At 42.8% G+C, this 22500-nt stretch overlaps 3 protein-coding genes across 5 annotated transcripts in view; all 3 read right to left on the bottom strand.

Annotated features, from left to right (window-relative positions):
* tex47 (testis expressed 47) overlaps positions 1 to 2385 on the bottom strand; it is a gene marked incomplete at both ends in the record, with an annotated part of 19242 nt that extends 16857 nt beyond the window's left edge. The window contains one exon of the mRNA XM_079845522.1: positions 2184 to 2385. Coding sequence (XP_079701648.1) covers positions 2184 to 2385 — 202 coding nt within the window. The remainder of the gene's footprint in view (positions 1 to 2183) is intronic.
* Positions 2386 to 9025: 6640 nt separating this feature from the next.
* Positions 9026 to 19765, bottom strand: LOC307116759 (tripartite motif-containing protein 16-like). 2 transcript variants are annotated; one of them, XM_079801120.1, is made up of 6 exons: positions 19169 to 19765; positions 16697 to 16792; positions 14478 to 14711; positions 12908 to 13067; positions 9810 to 9869; positions 9026 to 9726 (listed from the first exon to the last, which is right to left on the bottom strand). In XM_079801120.1, the coding sequence occupies exons 1-6, from the start codon at positions 19733 to 19735 to the stop codon at positions 9197 to 9199; spliced, it is 1647 nt and encodes a 548-aa protein (XP_079657246.1). In that variant the 5' UTR covers positions 19736 to 19765; the 3' UTR covers positions 9026 to 9196. The 2 variants fall into 2 exon arrangements, with proteins under 2 accessions (XP_079657246.1, XP_079657247.1); XM_079801121.1 differs by lacking the exon at positions 14478 to 14711 and having other exon boundaries at positions 9037 to 9726; positions 19169 to 19745.
* A 358-nt stretch (positions 19766 to 20123) lies between these two features.
* The window catches only part of cyp4f3 (cytochrome P450, family 4, subfamily F, polypeptide 3), a 30190-nt gene continuing 27813 nt past the window's right edge, over positions 20124 to 22500 (bottom strand). For both annotated transcript variants that reach the window (XM_079801492.1, XM_079801493.1), the window contains 2 exons: positions 21077 to 21159; positions 20124 to 20969 (listed from right to left, as the gene is read on the bottom strand). In XM_079801492.1, the coding sequence (XP_079657618.1) occupies positions 20792 to 20969; positions 21077 to 21159 (261 nt within the window). In that variant the 3' untranslated portion in view covers positions 20124 to 20791. The remainder of the gene's footprint in view (positions 20970 to 21076; positions 21160 to 22500) is intronic.

The raw sequence follows: 22500 nt of genomic DNA, 5'->3' as shown, positions 1-22500 counted from the left end.
AAAGGCTTAAACCAATCACATACAAGGAAACAAAGGTGACGAAATGTCCAGTTGATGTCAGTAGCCATTCAATCAACATTAACCTTTGCCAGGTATGGCATTTCTCGCGAGATTACAGCTGTAGTTGTGTTTACAGCTGTACAGATGCAGATGTGTTTGCCCACTATAGGCTACAGATTTTTTTTTTTTTTCGCCTTAACTCCTTTAAAACTCTCAAAGTGTGTCCACTACAATCCCAATACATGCATATCTCCCCCAGAACATCAGGAAAATATCATTTCCATCACATAAACAATTATTCTGTGATGGATTTTAAACATTAAAACCCTCAATGGTCTTATGAGGCTCATTCCATGGCTGGCAATTATGCAAGTAATATTTTCATAATTTACGCATTATCTGGCAGCTCGATTGCAAATTATGCACAATCTAAATATACTGATATTTACTCTTTTATTCAACTCTTTGTTTACACTCTAAAAAATGCTGGGTTAAAAATAACCCAAGTTGGGTTGAAAATGGACTAACCCAGCAGTTGGGTTAAATGTTTGCTTAAAGGGTTGGTTCACCCAAAAATGAAAATTCTGTCATAATTTACTCACCCTCAAGTTGTTCCAAACCTGTTTACATTTCTTTGTTCTGCTGAACACAAAGCAAGATATTTGGAAGAATGTTTGTAACCAAGCAAATAGAGCAACCATTGACTAGCACAGTATGTTTTGCTTATGGTTGCTCTCTCTGCTTGGTTACAAACATTCTTCCAAATATCTTGCTTTTGTGTTCAGCAGAACAAAGAAACTCAGGTTTGGAACAACTTGAGGGTGAGTAAATTATGCCAGAATTTTCATTTTTGGGTGAACTAACCCTTTAATTAGTCCATTATCAACCCAACTTGTGTTATTTTTAACCCAGCATTTTTTAGATAAATGTAAGTGATATTTTCAATATTTAATATTTTAAGATTGAAAGTTTAAGCCTGGTATTTTAGGATTTATTATTTTTATGCATATTTTGAATTAGCATTTATTTTTTATATTTAAAGTGTCTTGTAGTCATTCTTTATATATTTCTACATTTTTATTTCAGTTTTTAGTGATTTTATTTAAATTCAACTTAATCTTGTTTATTTCCGATTTTCCAAGTTTAAATTTTTTTTATTTAATATGCATATCTATAAGTTCTAGTTTTATTGAGTTAAAGGGTTAGTTCACCCAAAAATGTAAATTGTGTCATTAATGACTGACCCTCATGTGGTTGGACACCCGTCAGACCTCCGTTCATCTTCAGACACAAATGAAGATATTTTAGTGTAAATCTGATGCTCTGAAAGGCCTCCATTGGCTCAACTTTACACTCTCAAGACCCTTAAAAGACACTAAAGACTAAAGTTACAAAGTCCATCTCACTACAGCGGCTCTACAATAACTTTATGGAGTGACGAGAATAGTTTTTGTGCGCAAAAAAACCCTAAATAACGACTTATATAGTGATGACGATTTCAAAACACGGCCTCATGAAGCTTCAGAGCATTATGAATCAGTGAGTCGATTCAGCAGTTTGAAGCGTTATGAATCAGTGAGTCGATTCAGCAGTTTGAATCGCCAAATTTCAGCAGTTTGACACGCGATCCGAATCATGATTCGACTCACTGATTCATAACACTTCGAAGCTTCATGAGGCCGTGTTTTGAAATCGTCATCACTATATAAGTCGTTATTTAGGTTTTTTTTGCGCACAAAAACTATTCTCGCCGATTCATAAAGTTATTGTAGAGCCGCTGTAGTGAGATGGACTTTGTATCGATGTCTTTAGTGTCTTTTAAGGGTCTTGAGAGTGTAAAGTTGAGCCAATGGAGGCCTTTCAGAGCATCAGATTTACACTAAAATATCTTCATTTGTGTCTGAAGATGAACGGAGGTCTGACGGGTGTCCAACCACATGAGGCTCAGTCATTAATGACAGAATTTACATTTTTGGGTGAACTAACCCTTTAAACATAACATCTTGGATAAGAGTCAAATAAAACCTACATTTGTAAAGTAGCGAGGAACATGTGAAGAGCCCAGTGCTGAAGTGTGCACTGTAAAGTGTGCACTAGCGAGTGTTGTTGAGCTGTAGCCTAGCAACCGCTCATGAGCAGAAACCTGAGCCGCTCCTCAGAGAACTGAAGAAGCTCACACAAACCTTCCTGACGGTCGTGTGTTTCTCCATCAGCCGGCCGAACAGAGACAGTCTGTCCTCCAGCGCCGATCTGCCCAACCCTGAGTCCAGCTCCCGGGAAGCCATGATCCTGTGAGTGTTTGCCCTGGTTGCTAAGCAACATCAGTGGAGGGGGCGGGGCCGGGGCAATAGTGAACACAGTCCCACTGGACAGTCCTTTTAGCATTTTGCCCGGTTTTATTCCTATTACCTGTGCCATGTTACACATTTAAATGTTTGCTGAGCAGTTTTATTTAACCCAACTGTTGTTTAAAAATGACTATATGGCTGGCTTAAAATAAACCCAAAATAGGTTGGAAATTAAAAATCAGACACGTAATTACTAGAGGTAACAATAATAATCATAAGCAATTTAATAAATGTTAATTGTTTAATTATTAGTCATTAAACTTATTAATAAAGTTAGTTAATTATGTTAGACGTTGTTTCAGGGCCTTCTGTGCTGTCCTTAAACCCGCTCAAGCATGTGTTGGATTGCACTGGGCAGGTAGTTCATATTATTATTTAAACTACAACAAAATAAAGATATTTCCAGGAAAAACAGGAGGCCTGTTTTAAAAGTTTATCAAGTAACCAAAGAATGGTTTTGGTTTACTGAATAATACAATTTTTCAGAATGATACAAAGACAATAATTCAAAAAGGCAAAAATAAAAGAAAAACGTGTACGCCTTCACCAGAAACGCGGCCCCGAAAAAAAAGTGAACAAAGCTTTTTAATGTACATATTAAGGGGCGCGGCTTGAAGAAGCTATGGCTGTCATTATAATGCCGCAATTCCTTATAAGGTAAGCAACTGGCCTTGGACTATACACTCTAAAAATGCTGCGATTGGGGTGTTTTAACTCAGCGATTGGGGTGTTTTAACTCAGCGATTGGGGTGTTTTAACTCAGCGATTGGGGTGTTTTAACTCAGCGATTGGGGTGTTTTAACTCAGCGATTGGGGTGTTTTAACCCAGCGATTGGGGTGTTTTAACCCAGCGATTGGGGTGTTTTAACCCAGCGATTGGGGTGTTTTAACTCAGCGATTGGGGTGTTTTAACTCAGCGATTGGGGTGTTTTAACCCAGCGATTGGGGTGTTTTAACTCAGCGATTGGGGTGTTTTAACCCAGCGATTGGGGTGTTTTAACTCAGCGATTGGGGTGTTTTAACCCAGCGATTGGGGTGTTTTAACCCAGCGATTGGGGTGTTTTAACCCAGCGATTGGGGTGTTTTAACCCAGCGATTGGGGTGTTTTAACTCAGCGATTGGGGTGTTTTAACCCAGCGATTGGGGTGTTTTAACTCAGCGATTGGGGTGTTTTAACTCAGCGATTGGGGTGTTTTAACCCAGCGATTGGGGTGTTTTAACTCAGCGATTGGGGTGTTTTAACTCAGCGATTGGGGTGTTTTAACTCAGCGATTGGGGTGTTTTAACTCAGCGATTGGGCTGTTTTAACTCAGCGATTGAGGCGTTTTAACCCAGCGATTGGGGTGTTTTAACCCAGCGATTGGGGTGTTTTAACCCAGCGATTGGGGTGTTTTAACTCAGCGATTGGGGTGTTTTAACCCAGCGATTGGGGTGTTTTAACTCAGCGATTGGGGTGTTTTAACTCAGCGATTGGGGTGTTTTAACCCAGCGATTGGGGTGTTTTAACCCAGCGATTGGGGCGTTTTAACTCAGCGATTGGGGTGTTTTAACCCAGCGATTGGGGTGTTTTAACTCAGCGATTGGGGCGTTTTAACTCAGCGATTGGGGTGTTTTAACCCAGCGATTGGGGTGTTTTAACTCAGCGATTGGGGTGTTTTAACCCAGCGATTGGGGTGTTTTAACTCAGCGATTGGGGCGTTTTAACTCAGCGATTGGGGTGTTTTAACCCAGCGATTGGGGTGTTTTAACTCAGCGATTGGGGTGTTTTAACTCAGCGATTGGGGTGTTTTAACCCAGCGATTGGGGCGTTTTAACTCAGCGATTGGGGTGTTTTAACCCAGCGATTGGGGTGTTTTAACCCAGCGATTGGGGTGTTTTAACCCAGCGATTGGGGTGTTTTAACCCAGCGATTGGGGTGTTTTAACTCAGCGATTGGGGTGTTTTAACCCAGCGATTGGGGTGTTTTAACCCAGCGATTGGGGTGTTTTAACCCAGCGATTGGGGTGTTTTAACCCAGCGATTGGGGTGTTTTAACTCAGCGATTGGGGTGTTTTAACCCAGCGATTGGGGTGTTTTAACTCAGCGATTGGGGTGTTTTAACTCAGCGATTGGGGTGTTTTAACCCAGCGATTGGGGTGTTTTAACTCAGCGATTGGGGTGTTTTAACTCAGCGATTGGGGTGTTTTAACCCAGCGATTGGGGTGTTTTAACTCAGCGATTGGGGTGTTTTAACTCAGCGATTGGGGCGTTTTAACCCAGCGATTGGGGTGTTTTAACCCAGCGATTGGGGTGTTTTAACTCAGCGATTGGGGTGTTTTAACTCAGCGATTGGGGTGTTTTAACTCAGCGATTGGGGCGTTTTAACCCAGCGATTGGGGTGTTTTAACCCAGCGATTGGGGTGTTTTAACTCAGCGATTGGGGTGTTTTAACCCAGCGATTGGGGTGTTTTAACTCAGCGATTGGGGTGTTTTAACTCAGCGATTGGGGTGTTTTAACTCAGCGATTGGGGTGTTTTAACTCAGCGATTGGGGTGTTTTAACTCAGCGATTGGGGTGTTTTAACTCAGCGATTGGGGTGTTTTAACTCAGCGATTGGGGTGTTTTAACTCAGCGATTGGGGTGTTTTAACTCAGCGATTGGGGTGTTTTAACCCAGCGATTGGGGTGTTTTAACTCAGCGATTGGGGCGTTTTAACCCAGCGATTGGGGTGTTTTAACCCAGCGATTGGGGTGTTTTAACTCAGCGATTGGGGCGTTTTAACCCAGCGATTGGGGTGTTTTAACTCAGCGATTGGGGTGTTTTAACTCAGCGATTGGGGTGTTTTAACCCAGCGATTGGGGTGTTTTAACTCAGCGATTGGGGTGTTTTAACTCAGCGATTGGGGTGTTTTAACCCAGCGATTGGGGTGTTTTAACTCAGCGATTGGGGTGTTTTAACTCAGCGATTGGGGTGTTTTAACTCAGCGATTGGGGTGTTTTAACTCAGCGATTGGGGTGTTTTAACCCAGCGATTGGGGTGTTTTAACCCAGCGATTGGGGTGTTTTAACTCAGCGATTGGGGCGTTTTAACCCAGCGATTGGGGTGTTTTAACCCAGCGATTGGGGTGTTTTAACTCAGCGATTGGGGTGTTTTAACCCAGCGATTGGGGTGTTTTAACCCAGCGATTGGGGTGTTTTAACTCAGCGATTGGGGTGTTTTAACCCAGCGATTGGGGTGTTTTAACCCAGCGATTGGGGTGTTTTAACCCAGCGATTGGGGTGTTTTAACTCAGCGATTGGGGCGTTTTAACCCAGCGATTGGGGTGTTTTAACCCAGCGATTGGGGTGTTTTAACTCAGCGATTGGGGTGTTTTAACCCAGCGATTGGGGTGTTTTAACCCAGCGATTGGGGTGTTTTAACTCAGCGATTGGGGTGTTTTAACTCAGCGATTGGGGCGTTTTAACCCAGCGATTGGGGTGTTTTAACTCAGCGATTGGGGCGTTTTAACCCAGCGATTGGGGTGTTTTAACTCAGCGATTGGGGTGTTTTAACTCAGCGATTGGGGTGTTTTAACCCAGCGATTGGGGTGTTTTAACTCAGCGATTGGGGTGTTTTAACTCAGCGATTGGGGTGTTTTAACTCAGCGATTGGGGTGTTTTAACTCAGCGATTGGGGCGTTTTAACCCAGCGATTGGGGTGTTTTAACTCAGCGATTGGGGTGTTTTAACCCAGCGATTGGGGTGTTTTAACTCAGCGATTGGGGCGTTTTAACCCAGCGATTGGGGTGTTTTAACTCAGCGATTGGGGTGTTTTAACTCAGCGATTGGGGTGTTTTAACCCAGCGATTGGGGTGTTTTAACTCAGCGATTGGGGTGTTTTAACTCAGCGATTGGGGTGTTTTAACCCAGCGATTGGGGTGTTTTAACTCAGCGATTGGGGCGTTTTAACCCAGCGATTGGGGTGTTTTAACTCAGCGATTGGGGTGTTTTAACTCAGCGATTGGGGCGTTTTAACCCAGCGATTGGGGCGTTTTAACCCAGCGATTGGGGTGTTTTAACTCAGCGATTGGGGCGTTTTAACCCAGCGATTGGGGTGTTTTAACTCAGCGATTGGGGCGTTTTAACCCAGCGATTGGGGTGTTTTAACTCAGCGATTGGGGTGTTTTAACTCAGCGATTGGGGTGTTTTAACCCAGCGATTGGGGTGTTTTAACTCAGCGATTGGGGTGTTTTAACTCAGCGATTGGGGTGTTTTAACCCAGCGATTGGGGTGTTTTAACTCAGCGATTGGGGCGTTTTAACCCAGCGATTGGGGTGTTTTAACTCAGCGATTGGGGTGTTTTAACTCAGCGATTGGGGTGTTTTAACCCAGCGATTGGGGTGTTTTAACTCAGCGATTGGGGTGTTTTAACTCAGCGATTGGGGTGTTTTAACTCAGCGATTGGGGTGTTTTAACCCAGCGATTGGGGTGTTTTAACTCAGCGATTGGGGTGTTTTAACTCAGCGATTGGGGTGTTTTAACTCAGCGATTGGGGTGTTTTAACTCAGCGATTGGGGTGTTTTAACCCAGCGATTGGGGTGTTTTAACTCAGCGATTGGGGTGTTTTAACTCAGCGATTGAGGCGTTTTAACTCAGCGATTGGGGTGTTTTAACTCAGCGATTGGGGCGTTTTAACTCAGCGATTGGGGTGTTTTAACTCAGCGATTGGGCTGTTTTAACTCAGCGATTGGGGCGTTTTAACTCAGCGATTGGGGTGTTTTAACTCAGCGATTGGGCTGTTTTAACTCAGCGATTGGGGTGTTTTAACTCAGCGATTGGGGCGTTTTAACTCAGCGATTGGGGTGTTTTAACTCAGCGATTGGGGTGTTTTAACCCAGCGATTGGGGTGTTTTAACTCAGCGATTGGGGTGTTTTAACTCAGCGATTGGGGCGTTTTAACCCAGCGATTGGGGTGTTTTAACCCAGCGATTGGGGTGTTTTAACCCAGCGATTGGGGTGTTTTAACTCAGCGATTGGGGCGTTTTAACCCAGCGATTGGGGTGTTTTAACTCAGCGATTGGGGCGTTTTAACTCAGCGATTGGGGTGTTTTAACTCAGCGATTGGGGTGTTTAAACTCAGCGATTGGGGTGTTTTAACCCAGCGATTGGGGTGTTTTAACTCAGCGATTGGGGCGTTTTAACTCAGCGATTGGGGTGTTTTAACTCAGCGATTGGGCTGTTTTAACTCAGCGATTGGGGCGTTTTAACTCAGCGATTGGGGTGTTTAAACTCAGCGATTGGGGTGTTTTAACTCAGCGATTGGGGTGTTTTAACTCAGCGATTGGGGTGTTTTAACTCAGCGATTGGGGTGTTTTAACTCAGCGATTGGGGTGTTTTAACTCAGCGATTGGGGTGTTTTAACTCAGCGATTGAGGCGTTTTAACCCAGCGATTGGGGTGTTTTAACCCAGCGATTGGGGTGTTTTAACTCAGCGATTGGGGTGTTTTAACTCAGCGATTGGGGCGTTTTAACTCAGCGATTGAGGCGTTTTAACTCAGCGATTGGGGTGTTTTAACTCAGCGATTGGGGCGTTTTAACTCAGCGATTGGGGCGTTTTAACTCAGCGATTGGGGTGTTTTAACTCAGCGATTGGGCTGTTTTAACTCAGCGATTGGGGCGTTTTAACTCAGCGATTGGGGTGTTTTAACTCAGCGATTGGGCTGTTTTAACTCAGCGATTGGGGCGTTTTAACTCAGCGATTGGGGTGTTTTAACTCAGCGATTGGGGTGTTTTAACTCAGCGATTGGGGTGTTTTAACCCAGCGATTGGGATGTTTTAACTCAGCGATTGGGGTGTTTTAACTCAGCGATTGGGGTGTTTTAACTCAGCGATTGGGGTGTTTTAACTCAGCGATTGGGGTGTTTTAACTCAGCGATTGGGGTGTTTTAACTCAGCGATTGGGGTGTTTTAACTCAGCGATTGGGGTGTTTTAACTCAGCGATTGGGGTGTTTTAACCCAGCGATTGGGTTGATTTAACTCAGCGATTGGGGTGTTTTAACTCAGCGATTGGGGTGTTTTAACTCAGCGATTGGGGTGTTTTAACTCAGCGATTGGGGTGTTTTAACTCAGCGATTGGGGTGTTTTAACTCAGCGATTGGAGTGTTTTAACTCAGCGATTGGAGTGTTTTAACTCAGCGATTGATTGGGGTGTTTTAACTCAGCGATTGGGGTGTTTTAACTCAGCGATTGCGATTGGGGTGTTTTAACTCAGCGATTGGGGTGTTTTAACTCAGCGATTGGAGTGTTTTAACTCAGCGATTGGGGTGTTTTAACTCAGCGATTGATTGGGGTGTTTTAACTCAGCGATTGGGGTGTTTTAACTCAGCGATTGGGGTGTTTTAACCCAGCGATTGGGGTGTTTTAACCCAGCGATTGGGGTGTTTTAACCCAGCGATTGGGGTGTTTTAACCCAGCGATTGGGGTGTTTTAACCCAGCGATTGGGGTGTTTTAACCCAGCGATTGGGTTGATTTAACTCAGCGATTGGGGTGTTTTAACTCAGCGATTGGGGTGTTTTAACCCAGCGATTGGGGTGTTTTAACCCAGCGATTGGGGTGTTTTAACCCAGCGATTGGGTTGATTTAACATACTCATTAAACTTTTTTTTAAAACTCCTTCTCATGCATTAACATTAACTTTACACATAGAAAAGATTAATATAAATTTCAAATAATGAGAGATGATGAAACTTTATTTAAATGTTCATACAACTTTTTTTGATTACTATAGTGTCTGTCTGAGTATAAAATATTCAGAATTGCACAGTGTATATGGACTATAGAAGTACAGATGTTCACCAAACTAATAAATGCTATCTTAGGATTTCTGATTTCAGACTATGGGAGAAATTTGAATGGAGCCTAAAAACCCGAGCCTGAAACCAAACCCTGGATAGAGAGGCTGAGTGAATGAGGTCTTGACTCTGTGAATGAGGCTCAGGGTGTCAGAGACGTTGTAGAAGGACAGAGTTCCTGCACTGTGATCCAGATACACTCCTACTCGAGGTGAGGTGGGACTTTTTATTCGTTTGGTCTCAGTGTTCCCATGACAGAAAGTGTACTGAGAAGATGTGCAGCGTAGACACCAGGACTGATCATTGTGTCCAAATCCACATTCAGTTCCAGGACCTTTAGTGGCAATGCTCTTGTATGAAACAGCTATGCTGACTGTGCCGTTCCACTCCACCTCCCAGTACCAGCAGCCTGTCAAGCCCTCTTCATTTAAGACCTGCCACCAACCATCAAATCTCTCTGGGTGATCAGGATACGACTGGACTGGCCCCAACGTCAGCTTGGTGTTTCCTCCCGAGAAATGGAGATTGTTATGAGCTGTTTTGAGATCCAGGGTCAGTTTACAGGAATCTGCTCAGGAGAAAAACAGACTTTTATCTCCTCTGTGATGCATAAAATGGCACTTCAACACTTTGAAAAAAATAATGATTTACACTGCAAAAATTCTTCTCTGGTCTTGGGGTGAAGAGGCTGGAAAATCTTCACTTTTTGAACTGTGGAGACAGAAATGCAGAAACATATTTCAAAGTCAATGCAGACAGCATTTTCAGTCATTCTCTGAAATGTGATGTAATTGTGTGTGGAAAAGGATATTAAATAAGAGCAAATGTTTGGCGGAACTTGTGTCCATCTGGTGTAACTGTAAAGGTTCGTTCACACCAAGAACAATATCAGTGTCCACAATACGTTCTAACGTCTGCACATAGAGTGGATTCTGATTTGTCAGTGTTTTCCAACTATAAATTCCAACAATATCCTTCCTATGTGTCATTATCGATATACACTATATTGCCAAACATGTTGGGTTCCATAGGGTTTAATATGGAGTTTGCAGCTCTAACAGCTCCAGCTCTTCTTTCCTCAAGGTTTAGGAGTGTGTTTATGGGGAATCTTCATTAGTGATGTTGGAGAAGGCCTGGCTCTCAGTCTCCGCTCTAATTCATCCCAAAGCTGTTCTATCAGGTTGAGATCAGGACTCCAGTTCCTCCACACCAAACTCCTCATCATGTCTTTATGGAGACGCTTTGAGCACTGGAGCAGTCATGCTGGGACAGGAAGGGGCCGTCCACAAACTGCTCCCACAAAGTTGGGAGCATGAAATTGTCCAAAATTTCTTGGTGAAGCGTTAAGAGTTCCTTTCACTGGAACTAACCCCTGAAAAACAACCCCCACCCCATAATCCCCCCTCCACCAAACTTTACACTTGGCATAATGCAGTCAGACAAGTCCCGTTCTCCTGGCAACCGCCAAACCCAGACTCGTCTATGGGATTGTCAGACAGAGAAGCGTGATTGGTCACTCAGAGAACACGTCTCCACTGATCTAGAGTCCAGTGGCGGCGCACTTTACCCCACTGCATCCCACGCTTTGCATTGCACTTGGTGATGTTTGGCTTGGATGAGCGGCTCGGCCATGGAAACCCATTCCATGAAGCTCAACACACTGTTCTTGAGCTCATCTGAAGGACACAGGAGTTTGGAGATCTGGAGCTCTTGACTCTGTGACCCTCAGCATGCGCAGAAGCAAACACACACACACACACACACACACACACACACACACACACTCCTGAGAGCGGCCCATTCTCTCACTAATGTGTGTAGAAGCGAACATACACACACACACACACACTCCTGAGAGCGGCCCATTCTCTTACTGATGTGTGTAGAAGCGAACACACACACACACACACACACACTCCTGAGAGCGGCCCATTCTCTCACTGATATGTGTAGAAGCGAACACACACACACACACACACACACACTCCTGAGAGCGGCCCATTCTCTCACTGATGTGTGTAGAAGCGAACACACACACACACACACACACACACTCCTGAGAGCGGCCCATTCTCTCACTAATGTGTGTAGAAGCGAACACACACACACACACACACACACACTCCTGAGAGCGGCCCATTCTCTCACTGATGTGTGTAGAAGCGAACACACACACACACACACACTCCTGAGAGCGGCCCATTCTCTCACTAATGTGTGTAGAAGCGAACACACACACACACACACAATCCTGAGAGCGGCCCATTCGCTCTCTAATGTATGTAGAAGCGAACACACACACACACACACAATCCTGAGAGCGGCCCATTCTCTCACTGATGTGTGTAGAAGCGAACACACACACACACACACACACACACACTCCTGAGAGCGGCCCATTCTCTCACTAATGTGTGTAGAAGCGAACACACACACACACACACACTCCTGAGAGCGGCCCATTCTCTCACTAATGTGTGTAGAAGCGAACACACACACACACACACACACACACACACGCTCCTGAGAGCGGCCCATTCTCTCACTGATGTGTGTAGAAGCGAACACACACACACACACACACACACACACACACATACACACACACACACTCCTGAGAGCGGCCCATTCTCTCTCTAATGTGTGTAGAAGCGAACACACGCACACACACACACACACTCCTGACAGCGGCCCATTCTCTCACTAATGTGTGTAGAAGCGAACACACACACACACACACACTCCTGAGAGCGGCCCATTCTCTCACTGATGTGTGTAGAAGCGAACACACACACACACACACTCCTGAGAGCGGCCCATTCTCTCTCTAATGTGTGTAGAAGCGAACACACACACACACACACACACTCCTGAGAGCGGCCCATTCTCTCTCTAATGTGTGTAGAAGCGAACACACACACACACACACACACTCCTGAGAGCGGCCCATTCTCTCACTAATGTGTGTAGAAGCGAACACACACACACACACACACACTCCTGAGAGCGGCCCATTCTCTCACTGATGTGTGTAGAAGCGAACACACACACACACACACACACTCCTGAGAGCGGCCCATTCTCTCACTGATGTGTGTAGAAGCGAACACACACACACACACACACACTCCTGAGAGCGGTCCATTCTCTCTCTAATGTGTGTAGAAGCGAACACACACACACACACACACACACTCCTGAGAGCGGCTCATTCTCTCACTGATGTGTGTAGAAGCGAACACACACACACACACACACACACACTCCTGAGAGCGGCCCATTCTCTCTCTAATGTGTGTAGAAGCGAACACACACACACACACACTCCTGAGAGCGGCCCATTCTCTCACTGATGTGTGTAGAAGCGAACACACACACACACACACACACTCCTGAGAGCGGCCCATTCTCTCTCTAATGTGTGTAGAAGCGAACACACACACACACACACACACACACACAGTCCTGAGAGCGGCCCATTCTCTCACTGATGTGTGTAGAAGCGTCTGCTAGAGCTGGAGTTACACACCTGTGGCCATGAAGGGGTTGAACACCTGTGATGGAGGAGCGGTTCAACACTTCTGGTGATATAGTGTAGTTGTGTAGTCATATTAGAAAGATTATTAACTCTCTTGGAGTGAGTGGGACTCAACAGTTCTGCTGTTGTAATGTCATGCATGCTCTATTGTTATGTGTTACAAGGTATTTGCAAGATTTTGATTCAAATTGTGTCCGTGAGGTAACCTCACCTTTCTCAGATAACTGGATTCGGTTCTCTTCGAGTAAATCTGTAAGTTTGTCTTTTCTGTCAGATATAGATTTCCTCACTTGTTCAAATAACCCGCGACGACTCAAAATAATGCTGGGTGAATTTTCACACCTTAGAGGATTTGAGAGAGACCCAATACTCTGGCGAAAGGCACAACAAAACACAGGATGTGTTAACAACAGACCCATTCAAAAGCATTAAAGGGTTAGTTCACTCAAAAATGTAAATTCTGTCATTAATTCCTCACCCTCATGTGGTTGGACACCCGTCAGTCCTCCGTTCATCTTCAGACACAAATGAAGATATTTTAGTGTAAAGCTGATGCTGAGAAAGGCTTCAGATAGGCCTCCATTGGCATTCAGTACATTTACACTCACAAGACCCATAAAAGGCACTAAAAACGTCATTACAAAGTCCATCTCACCACAGTGACTCTACAATCATCTTACGATGCGACGACAATAGTTTTTGTGCGCAAAAAAAAATCAAAATAACACCTTTATCCAACTTGTTATTGTCTTCCGTGTGTGTCTCCACGACGCATGCGTGAGAATATGAGCAGATCCGGCGTTCGGGAATCCATGAAATGCCACTTTAGCCCCATTTTGAGAACTACACCGAGAGCTAAAGCACGATCAGTGTAGAATTCAACAGCTGAGACACGCGCGTCTTCCTCTGCTCGTAAACAAATCTCTTCTGGGTCATGTGTCCGAACGCCGATGTTCTGTCGATTTGTCCTACCTTGTCAGATTTTGCTACCTCCCATTAAAACAGTAGGTAGCACGATTCGACAGCAAAAAATGGTGCCTATCAGATTGTGCTACCAGCATCATATTCATCTGATTTGAGGCTTTATTAATATCCATACCTACTCCTACCCTGAACCTACCCTTAAAACTATGTAAATATTTTAAATAAATAAATATTAAAAAATGCTACCTATCAGATTGTGCTACCAGAATCATATTAATGTGATTTGCTTTATTAATATCCATTAATATCCATACCTACCCCTATCCCTACCCTAAACCTACCCTTAAAATGTAAATATAAAAAATAAAAATGTTGATGTGGGCATGCGCAGTAAGCCTTGGTAGGACAATCTGACGGGTAGGATGAAATGTCAGGACGCCGGATCTGCTCATATTCTCATGCATGCGTCGTGGAGACACACACGGAAGACAAGAACAAGTTGTTCAAGAACAAGAACAAGTTGGATAAAGGTGTTATTTAGATTTTTTTTGCGCACAAAAACTATTGTCGTCGCTTCGTAAGATTATTGTAGAGTCACTGTGGTGAGATGGACTTTGTAACGACGTTTTTAGTGCCTTTTATGGGTCTTGTGAGTGTAAATGTACTGAATGCCAATGGAGGCCTATCTGAAGCCTTTCTCAGCATCAGCTTTACACTAAAATATCTTCATTTGTGTCTGAAGATGAACGGAGGTCTGACGGGTGTCCAACCACATGAGGGTGAGGAATTAATGACACAATTTTCATTTTTGGGTGAACTAACCCTTTAATCTACAGGAAGAAGGATGTTAAAGAAACCTGGAGGAACAGGAAGTCGTCTTCAGAACTTAGAAGCATTTGAATGTGTGAATCTCTCTGTTGAAACTCAGAAATCTCCTGCTGTAGCTGCTCTTGAACCTCCTCAGCCTGACTCACGGCCGTCTCCTCCTGCGCTCTGATCAGATGTATTATCTCATCGCAGTGGGCCTTAATGGAGTCTGTCAGCTCTGTACGGACTTTCTCCATATCGTCCACTGCTTCCTGGGCAGAGAGCTATAGCAAACAAGGGATTTGGTGAGAGTGTCCTGCCTTACTGAATCATTCTTAAAGCCAACATAAAAAAGCTTTTCTGCTTTTTTAGGGCTTTTCACACTGCGCTTAAAGGGTTAGTTCACCCAAAAATGTAAATTCTGTCATTAATTCCTCACCCTCATGTGGTTGGACACCCGTCAGACCTCCGTTCATCTTCAGACACAAATGAAGATATTTTAGTGTAAAGCTGATGCTGAGAAAGGCTTCAGATAGGCCTCCATTGGCATTCAGTACATTTACACTCACAAGACCCATAAAAGGCACTAAAAACGTCGTTACAAAGTCCATCTCACCACAGTGACTCTACAATCATTTTACGATGCGACGACAATAGTTTTTGTGCGCAAAAAAAAATCTAAATAACACCTTTATCCAACTTGTTCTTGTCTTCCGTGTGTGTCTCCACGACGCATGCGCGAGAATATGAGCAGATCCGGCGTTCGGGAATCCATGAAATACACACTTAAGCCCCATTTTGAGAACTACGGCGAGAGCTAAAGCACGATCAGTGTAGAATTCAACAGCTGAGACACGCGCGTCTTCCTCTGCTTGTAAACAAATCTCTTCTGGGTCATGTGTCCGAACGCCGGATCTGCTCATATTCTCACGCATGCGTCGTGGAGGCACACACGGAAGACAAGAACAAGCTGGATAAAGGAGTTATTTTGATTTTTTTTTGCGGACAAAAACTACTGTCGTCGCTTCGTAAAATGATTGTAGAGTCGCTGTGGTGAGATGGACTTTGTAACGATGTTTTTAGTGCCTTTTATGGGTCTTGTGAGTGTAAATGTACTGAATGCCAATGGAGGCCTATCTGAAGCCTTTCTCAGCATCAGCTTTACACTAAAATATCTTCATTTGTGTCTGAAGATGAACGGAGGTCTGACGGGTGTCCAACCACATGAGGGTGAGGAATTAATGACAGAATTTACATTTTTGGGTGAACTAACCCTTTAAAGAATGAGTTCACTTCAAAATGAGCATTTCCTGATGCTCACCCTCATCTCATTCCAGATGCTCATGTGTTTCTTTCTTCAGTGGAAATGAAGTTTTTAGAGGATTTTTCTGCACATAATGGACGTCAATGGGAACCAACGGCTGAAGGTCCAAATCAGTGCAGTTTCAGAGGCTCTGAGCGATCCCAGACGAATAGAGTCTGATCTAAACAAACACAAATACACATTTATATACTTTAACCTCAGATGCGCGACTTCGTGTTGTTCTTCTTCATGGCATATGACATCATCACGTCAGAAAGGTCACATGACGCAGGTGGAAGTGCAGACCCAGACAAATAAAGGTGAAGCAACGATGACGGACGATTTTAAAGTTGGAGGAGAACATGAGATGAGGTTTTTCGGCACTTCCACCAGCGTCACGTGACCTTTCCAACGTGATGATGTCATACGCCGTGAAGAAGAACAACAAGGAAGTCACGCATTTGAGGTTAAAGTATATAAATGTGTATTTGTGTTTGTTTAGATCAGATTCTATTCCTCTGGGATCGCTCAGAGCCTCTGAAACTGCAGTGATTTGGACCTTCAGCCGTTGGTTCCCATTGACGTCCATTATGTGCAGAAAAATCCTCTAAAACTTCATTTCCACTGAAGAAAGAAACACATGAACATCTGGGATGAGGAGATCATCAGGAAATGTTAGTTTTAATGACATGGTTTGGGCAATTATTTTATGAAGGTGACGATATTTGGACTGGAAACAAGACAAAATAAAAAAGTTAAAAAAACTTTTTTGCAGTAAGTGAAAAACCCTTTTGATGAAAAATTACATTGATTTCTTTAGAATAGCATACAATGATGAATCTTTCACAATGACCATAGGGTATGTTTTGGAATTAATTTAGTTTTTTAACTAGGAAGTTATGCAATCAAAATGTTCAATTTGAGGCATTGACAGCGCTGAGCTCAATGGTATTGCCCAGAACTCACCCTGATTGTCCCCACTGATGTTGTGAGATCCGTTAACTCGCTCTCTCTCTTCTCAATTCTCTTTTTTGACTTACTTTGCATCTCCTCTATCTCTCTCTGTGAACAAACACGTTACATCAGCAAACGCCTCGTGTGGATGGAATTCAGACACAGAATAACTTAATAAACACAACACCAGTCTCACGGGTATATCTGTGGCAATAGCCAACAATACATTGTATGGGTCAAAATTATACATTTTTCTTTTATGCCATAAATCATTAGGATTATGAAGATCATGTTCCATGAAGATATTTAGTTTGATAAATGTATTAATATGCATTGCTAAGGACTTAATTTGGACACTTTAAAGGAGATTTTTTTACACCCTCAGATTTTCAAATATCGTCCTAACAAACCACACATCAATGAAATATTATTTATTATGTGTAAATCTCAATTTCATAAAATTGACCCTTATGACTGCTTTTGTGATCCAGGGTCATACTTGAGCTGAATAATGACTATTTTAGTTCAGTTAAAGGGATAGTTCACCCAAAAATGAAAATTAGCTCGTGATTTACTCTCCCTCAGCTCATCAGAGGTGTGTGTGACATTCTTCTTTCAGACGAATAAAATCTGAGTTATATTACAAAAGTCCAGGCTAATCCAAGCTAGGGATCGACCGATATGGATTTTTTTGTGCCGATGCCGATACCGATTTTTTCCCATCAGCCTTAGCCGATGACCGATACGGCTGCCGATTTTCTTGAGCCGATATTTGGAGCCGATACTGCTTTTGCTCCCTCAATTTACATCATAAAAATGAAACAATGATCAGGATGATAACAATTTAAAATTTAAAAAAAGGAACATTTATTGAACAAAAAAAAAACAATATTTAACAAATAGTAAAAACAGGTGAGGTAGAACAAGAAAAAAAAAAGAGTTCAGTGGTGAAAATAAATTCTGAAAATAAATATTTAAGCATAAATAAAATTACACTATTGCACAGTATCGACAACCAAGCAGCATAATAAAGTGCACACTGACTGTACTATACTTCATTTTAAAACTATTTACAACCTAGTTATTTAATGGTTACACTCTAAAAAATGCCCAATACCCAAGAAAGGTTGAAAATGGACTAACCCAGCAATTGGGTTGTTTTGACCCAGAGGTTGGGTTAAATGTTTGCTTAAAACAACCCAGTTGCTGGGTTAAAACAACCCAGTTGCTGGGTTAGTTCATTTTCAACCCAACTTGGGTTATTTTTAACCCAGCATTTTTTAGAGTGTAGGTGCACTTCACTTAATCACTTGTAAACCAACACCAGCGATAATTCAGGAAAAAATCTCCCAATGCTCCACGTGAAACTTCAGTCTTTCCACCTTTTACCATCATGTCAATTCTCAATTGATTTTGATTTAATATGCGCGAGGGAGAGCGAGAGAGTGTGAAGACGGTGAGAGCTGCCCTGTGGACGCCTGTCTGGAAATAATGCAGGGAAAAAATATCGGCGAACGCAGCAGCCTTATATCGGCCGATACACTTAAAAATCACAAATATCGGCCCAATATTTCGGTCTAACACTAATCCAAGCTTTATAATGGCAGTAATAGTTGCTCTGTTTTTGAAGTCCATAAAAAGTGCATCTGTCCGTCATATAACTGCTCCAAGCGGCTCCGGGGTGTTAATAAAGGCCTTCTGAAGCGAATCAATGCGCTTGTGTAAAAAAAATATCCATATTTAAAACTGTATTAAATTTTTTTCTATGGCTCTTCATCAGCCGTCCCCGCACCATCACTACCGGCCAATAAGGTCAAAATACCAGCGCGATCATAGATATATACATAGATTCCACATTAGTGTCTGCGCGGATCGGTCGAATGAGGCATCTATGTATATATATCTTTGATCGCGCCAGTATTTTGACCTTATTCACCGGAAGTTATGGCTCTGGGAATACTAGATGACATTCGTCTGATAAGAGGAAAAAAAATAACAAATACTGTTGGGTTTCTCGCAGAAACCGATGGTTTGGTGTCTTAAGACATCAGTGTGTCGCCACGAGCCGCAGGTTTAATAAGGATTCGTATGTCTGTGTGTTTTTACTCTCATTGCTCTCGTCCTCTAAAATATCCCCATTGACATCATTATACGATTATCACACTGCAGCGGCTGAAGTTAAACATCTTCATTTGTGTTCGACTGAAGAAACAAACACACCTACATCTCTGATGCCCTGAGGGTGAGCAGATCAACATAAACATTTCGTTTTTGGGTGAACTATCCCTTTAAGTTTGTTTCATAATCGACGAATGCATTCATCTGCACAGTTATTGAACTGAACTGAATCCACACTGGTCTGATCGGAACAATGACTCGATTGTCTACATAATTTGTCTCATATTTAATGGATACATCGATTCTGTTATTTTCCTGCTTTGAAACAATCTGTGCTGAAGCTGATGAGATAGAGACTGCATTTACCTGTTTCGTTTGTCTTTCAGTGGCAGCGGACACGACGTCATGATCTCTGTGTTCCTTCAGAACGCAAAGCAAACACACAAACTGTTTATCTGTCTGGCAGTAAACTTCCAGCGGTTTCTTGTGAGTAGAACAAACCATCTCCTTGATCTTACAGGAAGCCGTGACTAAAGTATGGCCCTCGTATGCTGCAGACACACGGTGAGGCTTCAGGTGTAGCTCACAAAACGACACCACACACACCAAGCAAGTTTTCACAGCTTTGTACTTTCTCCCTGTGCAGACATCACACGGCACATCATCAAGCTCAGCGTAACAGAGAGTGTCTTCAGGCATCATGTTCCTGAGTTTCTCTGCCAGATCTGCTAGCATTGTGTTTTTCCTGAGAGCAGGTCTGGGACTGAAGGTCTGTCTGCATTGGGGGCAGCTGTAGACTCCCTTCTGATCCTCATGATCCCAGCAGTCTGTAATGCAGCTCATACAGTAACTGTGTCCACAGGGAATGGTCACAGGGTTCCTTGGCATATCCAGACAGACTGGACAGCAGAGCGCTAGAGCAGCCTCCGCCATCTTACTATGCAAGTCTGTTTAGTTTTGGTTTCAGTTTAAAGAAGAGCATGCGACTTCCTTGTTCTGGGTTGTATGTAATGGGAGGGTGTCAGAAAATAAATGTGTAGCTATTCTCACACACAAAACTATGTGTGTTTATGTTTTAGGCTGCTTCTATAAAATCCTCTTCGGTCAAAAATTACCGACATTTTTACGTTTGGAAATTAAAAACATTTTTTTGCTGCATCATATGGGATGACACTTGGGGACGTTTGTCGCATTAGCTGTGTGAACACACACAACATCATGGAGATGATTCGGATATGAAAAAAAATTGTCACACTCGGCTCCTTCATGGTCCAAAATGACCGACTTAGGAAATACACAAAAATACACAAACTCTTTAGGTAATACAATCCACAAATCAGTCATGATTCAGAAAAAAAGTGCACAGCAATGAAGGGGTGACACTAAAACATCAAGAGTACAAAATAGATACACTCAAACACACACTCACAGAAACATAGGCCTACACACGAACACACACTCAAACACACACGTAAACACACACTCAAATACACACTCACGTAAAAACACTCACAGATACACGCACGCTCTCAAACACACACACTCACGTAAACACACTCACAGACACACACTCAAACACCACAATATTATACGCACACAAATTAACTGGTGTGGCTGTATTTAGATGTTGTGTAACAAAATTTCTGTGTTCAGGTTTGACTGGAGTAAAATTAACGCAAAAACTGACACTTCAAATCAACATTTCAAACCAAGAAATCTAAACGTCCTTGAGAATGAAATCCAAATCCACAAAGAAACAAGAGTAGATATTTAAATAGATTTTAATATCTATTAATATTTAAAAAAGCAAAACTGGCTATGTAACAGTTTTTTTCCCTCAATTTTCATCATATTTATACGCAGCTAGACAATTGGTTTGCAATTCAACAGTGTTGCATTACACACTTCCCCTTTAAAATGTTGAATTAACAATAAATTATTGGGGGGAAATCCCAGTAAGCATTATAATGCGGTGTGTCCCAGTGCTGGTCAGTCGTGGGGGTCAGTGAGCGGCTGGACGTTCAGAATCAGCCCCCCCTCTGCTCTCAGCACCAGCTGATAGAGACGCCGCACGGGTTTGGGTCCGGGCAGGATCCGGAACCTCGACAGAGTCTGAGCCACCACCACCTTTATTTCTGCCATGGCGAAGTTCTGCCCGATGCAGTTCCTGACCGAAACAGAAGAGCGGAGGATGAAGACCGCAAGAGTGTGTGTGTGTGTGTGTGTGTGTGTGTGTGTGTGTGTGTGTGTGTGTGTGTGTGTTAGGGAACGCACCTGGGTCCGGCTGAGAAAGGAATGAAGGCGTGAGGAGAGCGCCCGCGGGAGTTCTCCGGTTCGAAGCGCATCGGGTCAAACACCTGAACACAGAGAGATCTGAGCTCCTCAACTCACAGCAGAAAGAAGAGCATTGAAGAAGAAGAAGAGCATTGAAGAAGAAGAAGAAGAAGAAGAGCATTGAAGAAGAAGAGCATTGAAGAAGAAGAAGAGCATTGAAGAAGAAGAAGAAGAAGAGCATTGAAGAAGAAGAAGAAGAAGAAGAAGAAGAAGAAGAGCATTGAAGAAGAAGAAGAAGAAGAAGAGCATTGAAGAAGAAGAAGAAGAGCATTGAAGAAGAAGAAGAAGAGCATTGAAGAAGAAGAAGAAGAGCATTGAAGAAGAAGAAGAAGAGCATTGAAGAAGAAGAAGAACAGCATTGAAGAAGAAGAAGAACAGCATTGAAGAAGAAGAAGAAGAAGAAGAAGAAGAGCATTGAAGAAGAAGAGCATTGAAGAAGAAGAAGAAGAGCATTGAAGAAGAAGAAGAAGAAGAGCATTGAAGAAGAAGAAGAAGAGCATTGAAGAAGAAGAAGAAGAGCATTGAAGAAGAAGAAGAAGAGCATTGAAGAAGAAGAAGAAGAGCATTGAAGAAGAAGAAGAAGAGCATTGAAGAAGAAGAAGAACAGCATTGAAGAAGAAGAAGAACAGCATTGAAGAAGAAGAAGAAGAAGAAGAAGAGCATTGAAGAAGAAGAGCATTGAAGAAGAAGAAGAGCATTGAAGAAGAAGAAGAAGAGCATTGAAGAAGAAGAAGAAGAAGAGCATTGAAGAAGAAGAGCATTGAAGAAGAAGAAGAGCATTGAAGAAGAAGAAGAGCATTGAAGAAGAAGAAGAGCATTGGAGAAGAAGAAGAGCATTGAAGAAGAAGAAGAGCATTGAAGAAGAAGAAGAGCATTGAAGAAGAAGAAGAGCATTGAAGAAGAAGAAGAGCATTGAAGAAGAAGAAGAAGAAGAGCATTGAAGAAGAAGAGCATTGAAGAAGAAGAAGAGCATTGAAGAAGAAGAAGAGCATTGAAGAAGAAGAAGAGCATTGAAGAAGAAGAAGAGCATTGGAGAAGAAGAAGAGCATTGAAGAAGAAGAAGAGCATTGGAGAAGAAGAAGAGCATTGAAGAAGAAGAAGAGCATTGAAGAAGAAGAAGAGCATTGAAGAAGAAGAAGAGCATTGAAGAAGAAGAAGAGCATTGAAGAAGAAGAAGAGCATTGGAGAAGAAGAAGAGCATTGAAGAAGAAGAAGAGCATTGAAGAAGAAGAAGAGCATTGAAGAAGAAGAAGAGCATTGAAGAAGAAGAAGAGCATTGAAGAAGAAGAAGAGCATTGAAGAAGAAGAAGAAGAAGAGCATTGAAGAAGAAGAGCATTGAAGAAGAAGAAGAGCATTGAAGAAG

This window comes from Gobio gobio (assembly GCF_949357685.1).
Source record: "Gobio gobio genome assembly, chromosome: 20".
Classification (NCBI taxonomy): domain Eukaryota; kingdom Metazoa; phylum Chordata; class Actinopteri; order Cypriniformes; family Gobionidae; genus Gobio; species Gobio gobio.
Note: the sequence above shows the minus strand (reverse complement) of the source record. Positions and strands in the feature narration are given on the sequence as shown.